We start from the raw sequence: 15,683 nt of genomic DNA, 5'->3' as shown, positions 1-15,683 counted from the left end.
TGCTACATAAGAGATTTTATGTAAACCAAATGCAAATATCAGCTAAACTTTCTCTTCAGTTCATGTTTTTGTTCTGGAAAAAGCTGAACTTATGAATATAATAGATACTTTAATTTCATATACTATCTGGCATGGAAATATAAAATCTTAATGCATCATATAAGCAGATATGTTAACTAGTGGTCACGCTGAAATTCTGCATGTGCTTTATTTAAATTGTATATACACTAGCATGGACATTGACTTTTTTTACACCTGGAAATATTTACATTTGATTGAGAGACAGTACGTCATGGACAATATATTTATTTGCCTGCTTCACCCAGATGGTAGATCATGAATATCTTAGTTCTCTTGGATTTACTATGAAAAATGTAAAACACATTGATGAACCATTAATATTTTAAGTCTTTTTGGTATTCTGTTTGTCCCACAATTATGCTACCACAGATCTAATGTGTCCTAATATTGCCAACTCCAGAGCATTCTTGAATACAACCAAGTTGAAATGTCAAACTTCAGTGAAAGTCACTAGGCTCCATTATAAGTATCTTCTAATTTTGTTTATATCATTTCACTGTTTATATTACTTAGTGACCTTAAACTCGCAGATCGAAAACTTTTCCTGCGCACGCTTCTAAGATAGTTGCGATAAAGCATGACACTGATGACTCTAGCCTGAAATTGTTTAGAAACAATATAGTACAGAATAACATCTAAGCATGTACTGAGATTCATGAGAAAGGTGGTAAAGGCTGCCCATGGATTGTAACTCTGGTCTTCATCTTGCAGCATCAGGAAGGCAAAACAAATGTGGAAGGGCACAAAGCAGACAAGCACTTGCACAATCAGAGTAACTATAATTTTTATGGATCTTTCCTTAGCTTTGGGTTTCAGTTTGGAAGTCCTGCCATGGACAAAATGGTAAATAATGACTAGATAGCATCCAATCATGATAAACAGGGGAATCAAGAAAAAAAAAATCAAACGAGAAAAATTTAACATATTGACTTCCTTTAGATGGATGATATCCAGCATCTTCATGCAGGTAGTAAAATTTGAGGCTTTATCTGGATCTGAATATAAAAATAGCAAAGGGCATGTTGATGCAAGGGTCATTATCCAGATACCAATGCAAGCTAGCAGAGCTTTCCTTGTATTCCTAAGTTCTTTGACGTGTTTGGGCTGGACAATGGCCATATATCTATCAACACTTATAAAAGCAAGCAGCCACAGAGCAATGCTTGGATAAAACACAGTGAAAGCACCAAGAATCCGACAGAATATATCTCCAAATGGCCAAGCTTCTTTTGCATAGTAGGTTATCCGAAAAGGTACGGAAAATATAAAAATTAAGTCAAGTAATGCGACATTCATCATATAGACTGTTATAGTTGTTCTTTTCTTTGTGGTGCAGCTGAAGACCCATAGTGCAGTGATGTTCACTAGCAATCCAATTACGAGTATAAAACTATAAAAGACAAGTGATGCAATCCTGTACTCTTCTGGATGCAAGTTTCCTGGCATAATGTTTTGACTTTGATTGTATTTATTCATTTTTTTCTCCTCTTAAAACATGATCCCTAAAAACAAATGAAGTAAATAATGAGAAATGAAATTGTAATCAAAATTAGAGTTGGAAATTTGTATAGAGGCAAAACAAATTTCTTGACCACAATTATTTTTAAAACACATTTAAAAATAATTGCAGTCAAGAAATAATAAAAATACATTCTTGTAACTCCCAAAATGTGCTAGGCTTACTTTGTCTATCAACATAATGTCTACCCCAAAGAGATTACATATAGTATCAAACTTGTAGGGAGTGATGTGTTGTTTAATAATTAAAATATAATTATAGTTATGTTTTTTAAATAACTAAATAAAAATGTGTCTTTATAAATGGATTTCCTAAATATAATGAGAAAATGTGAAGTCAGGGATTGCTGAATGTAGTTATGTTTGGCCTTTAATTTGTTTGTAGTATTGTAGCATCTAGCAGTCCCCAGCCAGCGACCAGACCCACTGTGCTAAGCACTATACAAACACAGAACAAAGACAGTTCCTGCACTCATGAGCTTACAGTATCTGAAGTTTGCTGTTTTAAATAGTTGCAAATTAAACACAACTCTTCTACTTGTCCTTAAATTTTGTAAGTAGCCTTTTCTAAAGAATATACTCCTTGACAGTATATTTGTTTTAAAAATAACTAAAACTGAGTAATAAAAAGAATAAACAAACATGAAATTTAGTGTAGTTCCTATACACAAGGAAAAATATCAGTTGTGAATCTTAGGTACAAACTGTTCCTAATAGAACATATGTACAGTGTTGCATATGAAAGGCATGAAAAGAAGAAAAAGGTATCTTAATACCTACTTAGACTCTAAGTATAGTATCCATACCCAGGGTTTGAAATTTTTTTGCCACATACATCATTACCTCAATATAATGCCACCTAATATAACACAAATTTGGATATAGCACGGTAAAACAGTGCTCCGGGGGGCGGGGCTGCGCACTCTGGTGGATCAAAGCAAGCTCAATATAACACGGTTTCACCTATAACATGGTAAGGTTTTTTGGCTCCCAAGGACAGCATTATATCGAGGTAGAGGTGTACATACTAGTGAGAGGACTACATTTATAACTTTTATTTTAATACAAAAATTCGCAATGGAGAATGAACCACACAAATTTCACTACAGTGTCCTTGTGAGAAGCTACTGGGCAAAGGGTCGGCATCTTTTGTATCAGCCTCTTTGTCATAAGTGTTTTGAAAACTGAAGTTTCATCCTGCTACCTCAGCTGCTGAAAGAGAACAAGAAGCTTTCTTTCTTCACCCTACTTTGGTGCAGTGGTGTACTAATCGACTTCCTTAGCCTCTTGGTGGCTGCCAGTGTGCCTGTGCTATTGTACCCCTCCCCCAGCTTCGTAGTTCCTGAAAGGAAAGAAGAATGTGTTATAGTGTTCCTGCAGCCTCCTGGCTGCTTTGTGTATGGTGGGTTCTCTATTACTCGGCCATTGACCCAGCCTCCTGGCACTATGGGGCGGGGCGGGGAGGGAAGTGGGATCACAGCTATTTTCTTCCTCCCCAATACCCTGTGTGTGTGTGTGTGTGTACACATTTTAGGCTTGTAAATGACCAAAGGACATTTTCCATTTTAGACTTGTAAGTGAAGAAAGCATTTAAAGAGTAATTTAGTTCACTGTTACTCTCTGTATTTTTTTATCTTTTCACTGTAATGTCTGCCATCTACTTTACTTACTAATACAGAGCTTCCAGATTAGACCCGTGGTTTGTTTAGTCCAGTATTCTGGCTGCAAATGGCCAGTCACAGATGCTTTTGAGGAGAGTACTCCTGTATTGAACAATAATGGCATGACCTGTCTATATGGAAAATTTCTTCCTAATCTCTGTCAGTTAGGGTTAACTTCTGTCTTGAAATGTGAGGTTTTATTTATCTCTCTCACTTTTTGTTGTTCTCTATAATGGAACTGTAGTTTATTTCATTAGTATAGCCTCTTTGTCATAAGTGTCTAATCCTATACTCTTGGTCTCAATGAAGTTTTCTCATTCATACAAAATTCTGCTGATTCTCTGAGGAGGATTTAGTCATGAAAATGTTAGTGTAAGGGCAATAAAGTAAAATGGACTATTACACTTGGAATGGAAAAATTATGTAGTGTATTATAGTGACAAGGAAGGAGATTTGGAGGGAGTTTGAGAAATGCTCTGAAGTGGTCAGCTGAGAGGATACGTCAAATTAAGTAATATTTTTAAAAGATATTGAGGCACATCAAAGGAAGGATGGGACACATCCCAAAAGTGGGATTCTGTTAATGTGCAGCATAGTGATGAAATCTTATCAAACAATCAGTTCAATTTTGATCATGTTTTCATATTTTTCCTAAGAAGTTTAAAAAAAGAAAGTATAACAAATTTTGTTAATAAAATACCATAAGTATATATATGAATCAGTATTATGGGAAATATACAAACATGTTCGGAAACTGACACCTCCCCAAAAAACGAACACACAAACAAACAAACAAACACACTTCCAGCAACAGTTATATTTGTCACCATATCCAATAGTCGTTTTTCTACCTAGAGAACATTGTTTTAGACAGTATGTATCCTCAAACTTTTCATTCCTTCTTTCTCTTCATGGGTTTTAGATTTCTCTCTGTAGTGATTAAATGCTTGTAATATAATGTATTACTTCTGAGCTCCTACACCAATTTTATAAATATGATTGCAGTGTACAATAGTAGTATATGCATAAATCTGCTCATCCAGACTCCATGTTGCTTGTGGCCTGTAGCTTATTTGTAGAGTCTAGTCAGTTTATTAGATGTGCCATTCTGAGACATGTAAATGAAGGAACATATTGTAACAATGAGGGTTTTGGAGTTTTTTTTAATTGTTGTTGAAGACCTAATTCCCAACCTTATTTGGTTTAAAATGGGTGTCAGGACTCTGGCATGTAGATGCTACACAGGTAAAAAATATCTAGGTATATTGGGAATGGGGGGGAGGGGGAGCTTTGATGTATAAATAAATGCAACTATGACTGAAATCAAGCCATTGCTGCATGCATGGATATCCATTAATATCAATGAGAGAGCAGCATATGTAGATCTTCATTGTGTGCATCTGAGTTGAGAATTTTGTCCTCGTTTCTAGATTTAGTGATGGGAATATTTAGCTGTTTAAATTGAATAAGTAGATTTATCAAAAAGTCTAAAAGGGGGCACTGGTTTTCAAATGTCCAATTGATACACTTTAATGATTAGTAGAGGTTTTTAGGTATTGTGAAAAGATTTTCCTGTTACTGATCTATACAGGTATTGTCATTCATTTTATATATATATTGTGGGTGGTGTCTGAACAGCTGAAGATCATAAGCTCGCCTGAATGCTGTTTATGGGACTTTCAGGACAAAGGCAGAATTGGTTCTTCCTGATTTTGACTGAGACCTAGTACGTTTGTTTTGGTTCGTTTGTGTTTTTTTGTTTGTTTTATAAAGAGCTACACTGCTTTTGGAATGATTGTTCAGTTTTGGGGTTGTTGACATATACATTTTTCTTTTGTTACCATCTCTCTGCCTCCATCAAATGTCCGCATAGATCTTCTGTAGTTTGGGTGTATTTATGGTAATCAGCAAGGTCCAGCATATTGGCCTATTCAATATACGCAAATCATTTTACTATATAAACTACTTAAGTAAAAATCAATGTTGATGCTATTGCATATGGGAAGGGTTCAATTAATTTTTAAAATACTGAGCAAATATCTTATGTATGTGACTGCATGTGTTTAAACAAAATCTGGTTGCTTGAATTTATAGTCATACAATGCAGTTGTTATTTAAAGTCCTTATTAGGAGTGGAATTAAGCTTCCTTTTATTAGTTGTAGAATAATTCGTATTTTTAAAGAAGGACGTTAATCTTAATAATAAATATTGACATCTGCGTTACTTTTATGCTCAACATGAAAATAATTGATCAAACATTACTTACCTTTATGCGCTATAAAGTTACTTCAGTGATGCTTGTGTTGTACCCTCAGATCTGCAGAAGGTTTAGACTTGCTTCTGTCTGTACAGCTTCAGCTTACTAAAATAGAAATGCTCCTGCATAGTCAGGAAATGATGACGTAATGAAACCAGCTCTGGGTTTTCGTATTGGTTTATATGTATTTTAAATATTTTTGTTAATTTGTATGTAGACAGATCATGTCCTTTAACTTGTCAGGTTTGTCGGCTGACAGAATTCTAACCTTTTTCAGCAGGTATGCTTTTATAATATTTCTGTCTTCAAAATCAGTTTCTTTGTAGAGAATATATAATACTTTGGCTGAAGTGTTTTGGGAATATCAAAAATATTTGGATAATGTTTATTGAATATATTATTTGCATGAGGAAATTAACTAAGTTCTGGTTAAAAGGAAGTTTCTGATAAATAAGTTTTAACATTTTGCACAGACCATAATCTCCTCTTGTGGAAATCCCCATTGTACTTGCATTGTTTTGAACTGGTAGTCAGCCTGAAAATGAAAGAAACTCATTACATTTGAAATAGAAATCTTGAATCACTTGTTTGCATTTCTTATTGTGTATCTATATCTATATTTTCTTGTTGGCTAAGTAATTGTGCTTTAATATCTTAATAGCTTTCTAAAATAATACTAAATATCCATCTTCTGAGTGCTTACCAGAAAACCACTATAAACTATTCTTACACTTGGGGATCAATTTTTTTTTTTAAATAAAAGACACATGAAGGGAAACATCAGTATTTCCAGAGAACTGACATCTGGTGTTGTTTTTTTTTAATCAAATTTAAAATGTAATGTTATGAGCCCTTTAGTATGTCCCATGTTAATTATACTACTTTATCAGGGCCAGATAAAATCTGTTCGGAATTTTTTATATATATTTAGATATTTGGCAGTTATTGTATGTATTACAGTGACATTCATCATATAGTGAAAAATTCTGTAGTTCTTACTCAGTCTTTATTCCAGCAAATCTCTCAATAAGGTCAGTGGGAGTTTCTCAGAAGTAAGGATCAAGCCAGACCTGCAGGATTTGGGCCTTAGTGAAGTAGAATGAAAATCCTAATTTGCACCACTGTGTTTTATTAGTGACCTAGAATCCTGTCACTTCTCTATGTTGTTGGCCTCAATCTGAATTTAGTGGATAGGTATTTACATCACTCACATCAGTGTGCATGGTTGTATAGTCGGAAAGTGAGATATCGTTAACCATTTAGTATGGAACTAGTTTAGAGGAACTCATTTTGAGCTACACATGTGATAATTTCAAAGTTATTCCAAATGAAACAAGCATTAAACTCTAGCCAGTCCAACACCCCAGACACCTAACTCATCCCAGCTTCCCGGGATGCTGCAGCTTTTGTTCAAAAACGATTTTGTGGTGATTGCTCATAAAATTGTATCTTTTAAGACACTGCTTAATCCTAAAAGGTTAAACATCTTAAGAAACTAATGTGTTTTAAGGGTTGCAAGGTGGTGGCGGTTGGTGTTGTAGTCCAACAATGTTAAAACACCAGAGTTCACTTACAGTGGAGTGTATCACCTGTGTGATATCTTCAGACTGAGTGAAAGTTCCCTGAAATGCTTTTTCTTGGTCTCTGGCATTCATTATGCTGCTATAGATGCTATGCAGAACTCATGGAAGAGAGTATCCAGGGTGCCAAGCTCCTCCTCCTCCTCCTCCCCAAAAGGAAACTTTATTACTTGAGAAATAACATACAGTACACCATATAAACAAATGGAAAATTAATGTACTTCTTAGCAAAACAAGTATAGAATTAATTCTGGCTCTGGATGGAAAACAGCTGTGTGATGGGAGGGATGCTGTGCAATGAGCTCCCTGATGTTGCTGTTCATGTTAGAGGAAAATAGCTGGCCTTGCTTTCTCTCCTGGTGAACAGGATATGAAGTTGAAGATGCATGTAGTTGTCTCATTAGACTACCAATGAAGGGTGTAGAGACCTTGTCTCAGGTTATCTTCTTCCTCTGTCCTACAGTGCCAAGAGAAGGTTAAAGGGATGGGATTTAATTGGCATCTCTTGTGATAGTGACTTTGTTGGAGGGTAGTGACTGACATCTTGGCTCAGGTTTCCTATGTTAGCTATGTCTAGTTATTTTCTCTAACCTGGGTCCTGTTGATGCACACAAGCCTCTAACCCAGGGGTTGGCAACCTTTCAGAAGTGGTGTGCCGAGTCTTCATTTATTCACTCTAATTTAAGGTTTCACGTGTCAGTAATGCATTTTAATGTTTTTAGAAGGTCTTTCTATAAGTCTATAATATATAACTGAACTATTATTGTATGTAAAGTAAATAAGGTTTGTAAAATGTTTAAGAAGCTTCATCTAAAATTAAATTAAAATGCAGAGCCACCCAGACAGGTGGCGAGGACCCAGGCAGTGTGAGTGCCACTGAAAATTAGCTCGCGTGCCGCCTCTGGTACACATGCCATAGGTTGCCTACCCCTGCTCTAACCTGAGATTAGTGGTGCTTTCAACTCGGCTTCCTGGCCTATCCTGGGAGAGGAACTAAAATCCAGGTGCTGCTATAATTTAGACTGGTAACCAGCCCACTTTGTAGTGAGGATGTAGGCAAAACGACTCAAGTGCTGATAGTTCTCTAATGCCTTCCCTTAATTCCCTGCATGTACTCAGAAGGACAGACTAATTCTCCCACAGTTCTCTGGGAAAAAATCAGAGTGGCTCAGTTTACTGCAGCACCAGGCACCATGGGATATGCTCCCAGAAACCCTAGTGAACCCTAGGAGAGTGCAGCACCAGTGAAGACACAGTTACTTTGATATGGCTTGTGGTGTGGCTATTCAGACCTGGACTAAGTCAGTGTGGGTGCTCAGATCAGGTTGCCAATCTTCCAGGTTAACTTTGCAGTGAAGACATACCCTAAATGTGGTGATGTGCTAAGAGTGAGAAGGTTGATGGCTATCTTTTAACCCCCAGAGGTTCTGCTTCTGTTATGGGAATTATGTGGTTTTGGTTCCTTCTTTTGGTCCACTGTCTTGTCAACAAGAAGAGAAGAAGCACATCTTTTGGCTGCCTACCCCTACTTCCAGCTCCTATTAAAATAAATTCCCATTATTATGTGTTTCGTGGAATCATAGAAATGCAGAGCATCAAGTCCAGCCTCTGCTTTGAGGCTGGACTAGGTATACATAGACCTTTCCTGACAAATGTTTGTTCAGCCTGTTCTTAAAAACATCCAATGATGGGGATTCCACAACCTCCCTTGGAAAGCTATTCCAGTATTTATCCATCCTTATAGTTAGAAAGTTTTTCCTAATATTTAACCTCAACATCCCTTGCTGCAGATTAAGCCTATTATTTTCTGTTCTACCTTCAGTGGACATGGAGAACAGTTGGTCTCGGTCTTCTTAAAACAGCCTTTTACATATTTGAAGACTTATCAGGTCCCCACTCAATCTTGTTTCACTTGTCATTGTGACTGTGAAATTACTGGGAAGGAAGAATATGGTCTTGCTGTGGGTGTCTTTATGCTATCATTCTCACTGGAAGGAATGATACCAGTCAGCTCTGTGTTCTTGGGGAACCAGGGTGCAGTATCCAGCCTGACTCATGAAAGACACCCTCCCCTCCTTCCCCCAAACAGCCTCTGCTTAAACCAAAACCCATCAGAGGTAAAAACTTGCAGAGAGCAGTGAAGGGCATTGGAAGACACACCTGGACCCCTACTGCCAAGGGTGACAAGATTTAAGACAGAGAACAGCACTGAACTCTGGGACGAGCAAAGCCCGCATCGTGGGAATCTCTGCTCCAGATGTTAATAAACCTATGCCTGCCCACTCCCAGCTCAGCAGTTATCAGACCAATTCTAGTAATGAATCCTTGATAGATATCCAAAATACTGAAGCAGCCTAGTTGCATTGTGAGCTCCCTGGAAGACAACACCACCCATAGCCAAGCGTGATCAGCTTCTATTATCTAGCCTAAAGAAAAACCTTGAGTCATCAGTTTACCTATAAACAAATCTAGTGTTCTCCCTTGAACCATTGTATTTTCTCTACAAAAATCCCTGCTTACCCTCCAGTAAGTGTTCTGATGCTTAGATCCAAACTATGCATCAGTTCTACTGGGACTCCATCTTCTTCTGACTGACCGTGCTGGGGGCTCTGCCTGTCTCCAGCACCTCAGGACCCTGAGCTACCACTATCACCTGGGAACCCCGACCAGTTCAAGCCTTGCGGAGTGGGTGAGATCCCCCTTCTTTCTCTCTCTCACTCTGTTTTCCTTTCTGCCTTAGGTATTAGCCTTTAATAATGTATGTTATGTTGTTATTCAATAAATAACTTTTATAGTTAAGCTGGTTGCTTCTCTCTCTTGCTGAACTTTACTCTTTTGTGTTTTTAACTTCCCCCATTCGCTCTGCAGCAACACTTCTTTTACCTAAGCTAAAGATCCCTGCAGCACTAAAAATATGGTGGGGTTTGCTCATCAAGTAGGTTACTGCCAGTACAATTGTGATGTGAGAGTGGGGATAGGGACGTGCTGAATCTGTGACACATAAGGGTGACAGCTTGAAAGTGCTGCTTGACCCAGTCCATGGAGCCCAGAGGCATATAAGGGGAGGCAGCTTGAAAGTGCTGATTGATCCAGTCAGACTTGCTCTGTTACTGTGCGTGTGTGTGCGCGCATGCGCGCATCTGGTTCTGGGGCTGGAGAAACCCAGCCCTAGGGAACCTAGGTCCTGGAGGGTAGCTCCACTGGGAGGGGACTTGCAGAAGGGAGAAGTACAGCTATATCTGAAAACGTAAGTAGTACACTGATAGAATTACAGACACCCCTTCCGCCCCCCCCCCCCCCCCCGCGAAGAGTAACACGAATAAATGAGCATACCTCAAAGTAACAGGCAAATCTGATAACAGGAAGCACCTCATCGTTAGTTTCTTTCTCTCCCTGTCATACTTCTGTATTCCTAGCATAGTAAAAGGGGAGTGGTTTCATAATGGGTTAATCACCTGGCCTGTTTGTTGCACTGTGTGAACTTCACAGGGGATACAGAGAGCCCTGGATCTTCAGAGACAGGAATTATCCACAGCTTCAGCTTAGTAGGAAACAAGCTGTATCTTGTATGTTTTCCTTCTCTCTTAGTTTACCACCAGAAAGAAAGGGGGACTCAATAACTTCTTACTCAGGCCAGTTCTTCAACTTTGTAGGAAACTCCCGTCTCCAATATCCCAATCTGTTAACTGTTACCAGCCTTCTTGTTGTGGGTAAGTTCACATGCCTTCGTTGGGCACTAACCGCAGCCTTTACTTGTTGAAAACTTAACCTGAATTCTGTTTGTTTATATGATAGTGGTGGTAAACATCACTGTAGTTGAGGATGAGATTAGTTTACTGTTTAATAGTTGATTTTTTAAGTGCCTTGTAACGCACATGCATGTTCAGATCATCTTGAAATTTGCTGTGCCTCATTAGGGCTTGGGATAGGCATGGGGTTAGTGGTAAAGTTTGAGGTGGTTTGAGCAAGGAAGATAGTGCCCCTTACAAAAATCACATCAACATTTTACAGTTCTTAGAGGGCTTTTGCATACAGCTGGGTCTCAAACTGTTGCCCTGATCCACCGCAAACTGATACCACACAGTTAGGGTTCAAGTCTGCAGTTGTCCAGCATCCTCTGCTCCTTTGGTGAAGCAATATTTCAAAAGTTATTTGGGATGAACTTTGTATCTCCAGGGTGGCTTAAGTTTGGATGATGAACTGGAGTGTGATTTGCTTTATAGGACTGCTTATCTGTGGCAAGCAAGAGATACACATGAGAGTCACTAAGTAGCCAAGGGCAATATCCTGCAGCCTTTGAACGTGAACCATACTCTGCGACTGTGAGTTTGAGTTCTGCCGATAGCAGATCTCTGAGAATGTCGGCTGTACGTGTTTCTACTTTCCACCTGCATTCTGCTTTGGGAGTGGAGAGAGCTGGAAAAGAGCATCAAGTACCCATCCACCTTCACTATGGATATATTAGGCTCCACAAGAGTTTGTAAAAATCCATCTGTAGCTTGGCAGACACCTGAAAGACCAGGTTTGACGAAAAATAGCAATGATTTTATCATCATAAAAAGCATACCTCAAGTTTAAAAATCAGTTTGTTTTTCTATGTATTCTTATAGATATGGTAACATTTGCTTATATAATCTTCCGGCTCCTAGCAGATAATCAGTTAGGCTGAACTCTTCTGTTGATCTCCTTTGGAGTTGAGCAATAACAACTGTATAGCTCTGCAATGCATTGAGTAATAGGTTAACGTTTTTCTGGGGTATATAGCACCATCTACTGGCTGAAGTATTATCTGCACTAATCATAACAGCTTGCACTGCTAGACAGAATATCTTTGCTCGTTCTATCACAGTAACCACAAGTCCCTTGGAACAGTCAATACTCTTGACACACGAAGTAAACTATAACCTAAATCTTAAATAGCACTAGTTATTCCATTTTGTGCAGGGCATTTAACATACTATTAAGATTTTTTTAATTGTATTTTTCATATTTAGGTTTTATACTATTTGATTTACCAAATCAGTTGTAAATTTACATGTGATGAGTCTTTATGCATACATACAAATTTCTGTAGGTAGAAATATATTATCCATGTTCTAGAATACCCAGTGATATTTACAGGGTAATATTTGACTTAAAACAAGCCAATGTGGGCACATCCAGATGCCTTCCATTCCATCCGCTCCTCCCCTTCCTATATTATCTAAAATCTCTACATGCAAATATATTTTAAGTCTAATTTTTTGTTTTCTATTACAAATAAACTTTGGAAGACACATGATATTTAACTATAAGTCTTTTTGTGTACCTGACATTCTTACAGGCTTAAATGTAGGCATACGTTCATTTAAAACTAACCAGTATCTAATATGTATAAATACAGATGGTACCCTAGAGATGACTTTTCCTACTGATATTGTAAAATCACATCTCTTTAGAATTAGGTTATATGTCTTAATATATCATTTAAAACTTTGCCATGAATTTCCTTAGAGTGTGCTCCTGGAATGTAAGAGGATTTAATCAACATTTTAAAAGAATTAAAATCCTGAAACATCTCATAAAAAAAGTGCCAACTAGCTTTATTTCAGGAAACTCATGTAGCAAAAATTATTTGCCAATAGAATCAAGATAATGTGTTAGGTGTTGAGTGTCATTCATCACTGAATTCTAAGAGCAGAGGCACATCCATTTTAACTCATAAAAATTTGATTTTAAACATATATGGTCTTGACCTGATCACAAAGGAAGATACATTCTTGAAGGCTGTTTCAACTAAAAAATGTTAATTCTAAAAAGTATTTACAGTCCAAGTGGAGGTGATTCTGAATTTTTTTTTCAAGACATTGCAGACATTCTTTCCAATTAAAAAGGCATTCCTGTAATACTGGAGACGATTGGAGTACTATACTAGATATGTAATTGGATTTGTCCAGATGTCTAAGACCCAGCTTTCAAAGCACAATAGGCCAGCCCTCATTTATTAATGAATGAATTTTATTTAAAAAATATGTGGAGATGGTGACACCCCACGGAGGACGACTATACATATTTCTCTACATTACATTCATCTTATTCCAGAATTGATTTTTTCTTGTGTCTTCAGAGCTGATGGCAGAATGCCTAGAAGTAGCTATTGATAATAAATTAATTTCAGATCATGCTCCAGTTATACTTACCATCAATGCAGGTTACAAGTCATTAAAATCTTTTAGGTCAGGGGTTCTCAAACTTGATTGTGCTGCGACTCCTTTCTGACAACAAAAATTACTAGACAACCTCAGGAGGGAGGACTGAAGCCTGAGCCCACCCAAGCCCTGCTGCCCTGCACGTGCAAGAGGGGAAAGGGGCAATGGCAAAGATTGAGCCCCACCGCCCCCCGGTGGAGTGGGGTGGAGCACAAAGCTGAAGCCCAAGGACTTCAGCCCCAGGCAGAGGGCCTGTAACCTGAGCCCTGCCACCCAAGGCTGAAGCTCTGGGGCTTTGCATTTGGCCCTGGCCGGTGGGGCTTGAGTTTCGCCTTTGATTCCAGGCCCAAGCAAGTCTGACAGCCTTGGCGACCCCATTAAAATGGTGTCATGACCCACTTTGGGGTCCCGACCCACAATATGAGAACCACTCTTCTAGGTGGAATCTGAGCACTCTGTTACTAAAAGATGCAAAGTTTTGTTCCACAGTTGATTTAGTCATCTCTAACTTTATACAAGAAAATAAGCATCCATTTACCTCAGATACCATCTTTTGGGAAGCTCCGATAGCTGCCATAAGGGGTAAGTGCATAAAATATGTCTCCCAAAGAATAGACGATAGCAGATTACAAAATGTTCTATAGAAATCTGCCAGAAAGGCAACCATCTCAGGGGCCTTGCTGGAATTCATATTTTTATAGCCTGTTTGATCTCTTGTGTTGTGATAACTTTATCCTAAGACGGGTCGGCAACCTACGGTACGTGTGCCAAATGTGGCGCGTGAGCCAATTTTTGATGGCACGCGGGGTGGTCTGAGCCACTCAGCCTGCCACCGCTCTGGGGGTTCCTGCTGCTGGCTCCTTGCAAGCCAGGGTCCCACTCAGCATCCGCTGTTGGCCTGGGAGAAGGAACCCCAGATTGGCAGCGGGCTGAGACCCCAGCTGGCAGGAGCCGGTGGTGGAAACCCCACAGCAGTGGCAGGCTGAGCTGCTCAGCCCGCTGCCGCTCTGGGGTTCCCACTGCTGGCCCCTTGCCAGCCGGGGTTCCGCCGCCAGTCCCACTCAGTGTCCGCTGCTGGCCTGGGTGAAGGAACTCCAGGCTGACAGTGGGCTGAGACCGTAGAGGGGAGCTGGCGGAGAGGCTCAGCCCACCCCTGAAACCCCAGAGCTGGGTGGGTTGACCCAGGGTTCTGGCTGCTGGCCCCTTGCCTGCCAGGGTCCCCGCCGCAGCCCCACTCACCTTGCTTCCGGTTGGAGTTCCAGCAGAGGCCCCCTGCCAGACCGGGTCCAGGCCTCTGGTCCTACCAACTGCCAGCTCCACTCACCTTGGCTGCTGCTCTGGGGTTCCAGTGGCTGACCTCCTGCCAGCTGGTTAACAACTGATCACTCAGAAGCCTGTGTGCAGCTTGAAATATCCAAATATGTGCCACCAGACATTGGAAAACTCAGCAAGGAAAAGCAAGGGCAAGGATCATACTAAATTAATAAGATCTGCATTTTAATTTAATTTTAAATAAAGCTTCTGAAACATTTTGAAAACCGTGTTTACTTTACATATAACAGTAGTTTAGTTATATAGTATAGACCAGTGGTCCCCCAAGGTGGTGCCTGCGGGCGCCATTGCGCCCGCCGGGGCATTTATGTGCACCCGCCTAGTGCCTAGCTGGGGAGAGAAGCTGTGGCCCTGCGCCTGCTGGGAACAGAGAACTCAGGCTGCGGGCATGGTGTTCTGTTCCCAGGTGCGGGGCCTGTCTAATGCCCAGTAGGGGAGAGAAGCTGTGGCCCCGCACCTGCCGGGAACAGAGAACTCCAGGGTTGTGGGCGCCGGTGTTCTCAGTCCCTGGCAGGTGTGGGGCTGCAGCTTAAGCTGGAGAGAGCCACGGCCCCGCGCCTGCTAGGGACAGAGAACTCCAGGGCTGCAGGTGCCAGTGTTCTTGGTCCCAGGCAGGCGTGGGGCCACGGCTTAAGCTGGAGAGAAGCTGCGGCCCCAGGTCTGCCTGGGACAGAGAACTCCGGGGCTGCAGGCCCGTGTTCTCGGTCCCAGGCAGGCGCAGGACCCGCCTAGTGCCCAGCAGGGGAGAGAAGCCGCGGCCCCGCGCCTGCTGGGGACAGAGTACTCCGGGGCTGTGGGCACCGGTGTTCTCTGTCCTTGCGGCTTCTCTCTGGCTTCTGTCTGGATTCATATTATGTAATATTAAATATGATGGTGTTTGTATTATTTAATGTACAGCTACAAAATAAGCCTTGAAAAATTGTTGGCGCCCGCCACACTCTTCTGAAAACATGAATGTGCTACTAGCCACAAAAAGGTTGGGGACCACTGTTATAGACTTTTAGAGAGAACATCTAAAAAACGTTAAAATGTATTACTAGCACACAAAGCCTTAAAATTAGAGTG

At 40.2% G+C, this 15,683-nt stretch overlaps 2 protein-coding genes across 4 annotated transcripts in view; one reads left to right on the top strand and one right to left on the bottom strand.

Annotated features, from left to right (window-relative positions):
- UBAC2 (UBA domain containing 2) overlaps positions 1 to 15,683 on the top strand; it is a 199,957-nt gene that overhangs the window by 48,199 nt on the left and 136,075 nt on the right. The gene's annotated exons all lie outside the window — the stretch shown is intronic.
- GPR18 (G protein-coupled receptor 18) lies at positions 195 to 5,671 on the bottom strand. The gene is made up of 2 exons (XM_050950832.1): positions 5,528 to 5,671; positions 195 to 1,583 (listed from the first exon to the last, which is right to left on the bottom strand). The coding sequence occupies exon 2, from the start codon at positions 1,555 to 1,557 to the stop codon at positions 565 to 567; it is 993 nt and encodes a 330-aa protein (XP_050806789.1). The 5' UTR covers positions 1,558 to 1,583; positions 5,528 to 5,671; the 3' UTR covers positions 195 to 564.

This window comes from Gopherus flavomarginatus, chromosome 1 (assembly GCF_025201925.1).
Source record: "Gopherus flavomarginatus isolate rGopFla2 chromosome 1, rGopFla2.mat.asm, whole genome shotgun sequence".
In the NCBI taxonomy this organism is placed as follows: Eukaryota; Metazoa; Chordata; order Testudines; family Testudinidae; genus Gopherus; species Gopherus flavomarginatus.
The sequence above is the reverse complement of the archived record's forward strand: the minus strand, read 5'-3'. Positions and strand labels throughout refer to the sequence as shown.

Bases quoted from the DNA above. Each gene is read 5' to 3' on its own strand.
- GPR18 (XM_050950832.1), bottom strand. From the start codon at position 1,557: ATGAATAAATACAATCAAAGTCAAAACATTATGCCAGGAAACTTGCAT.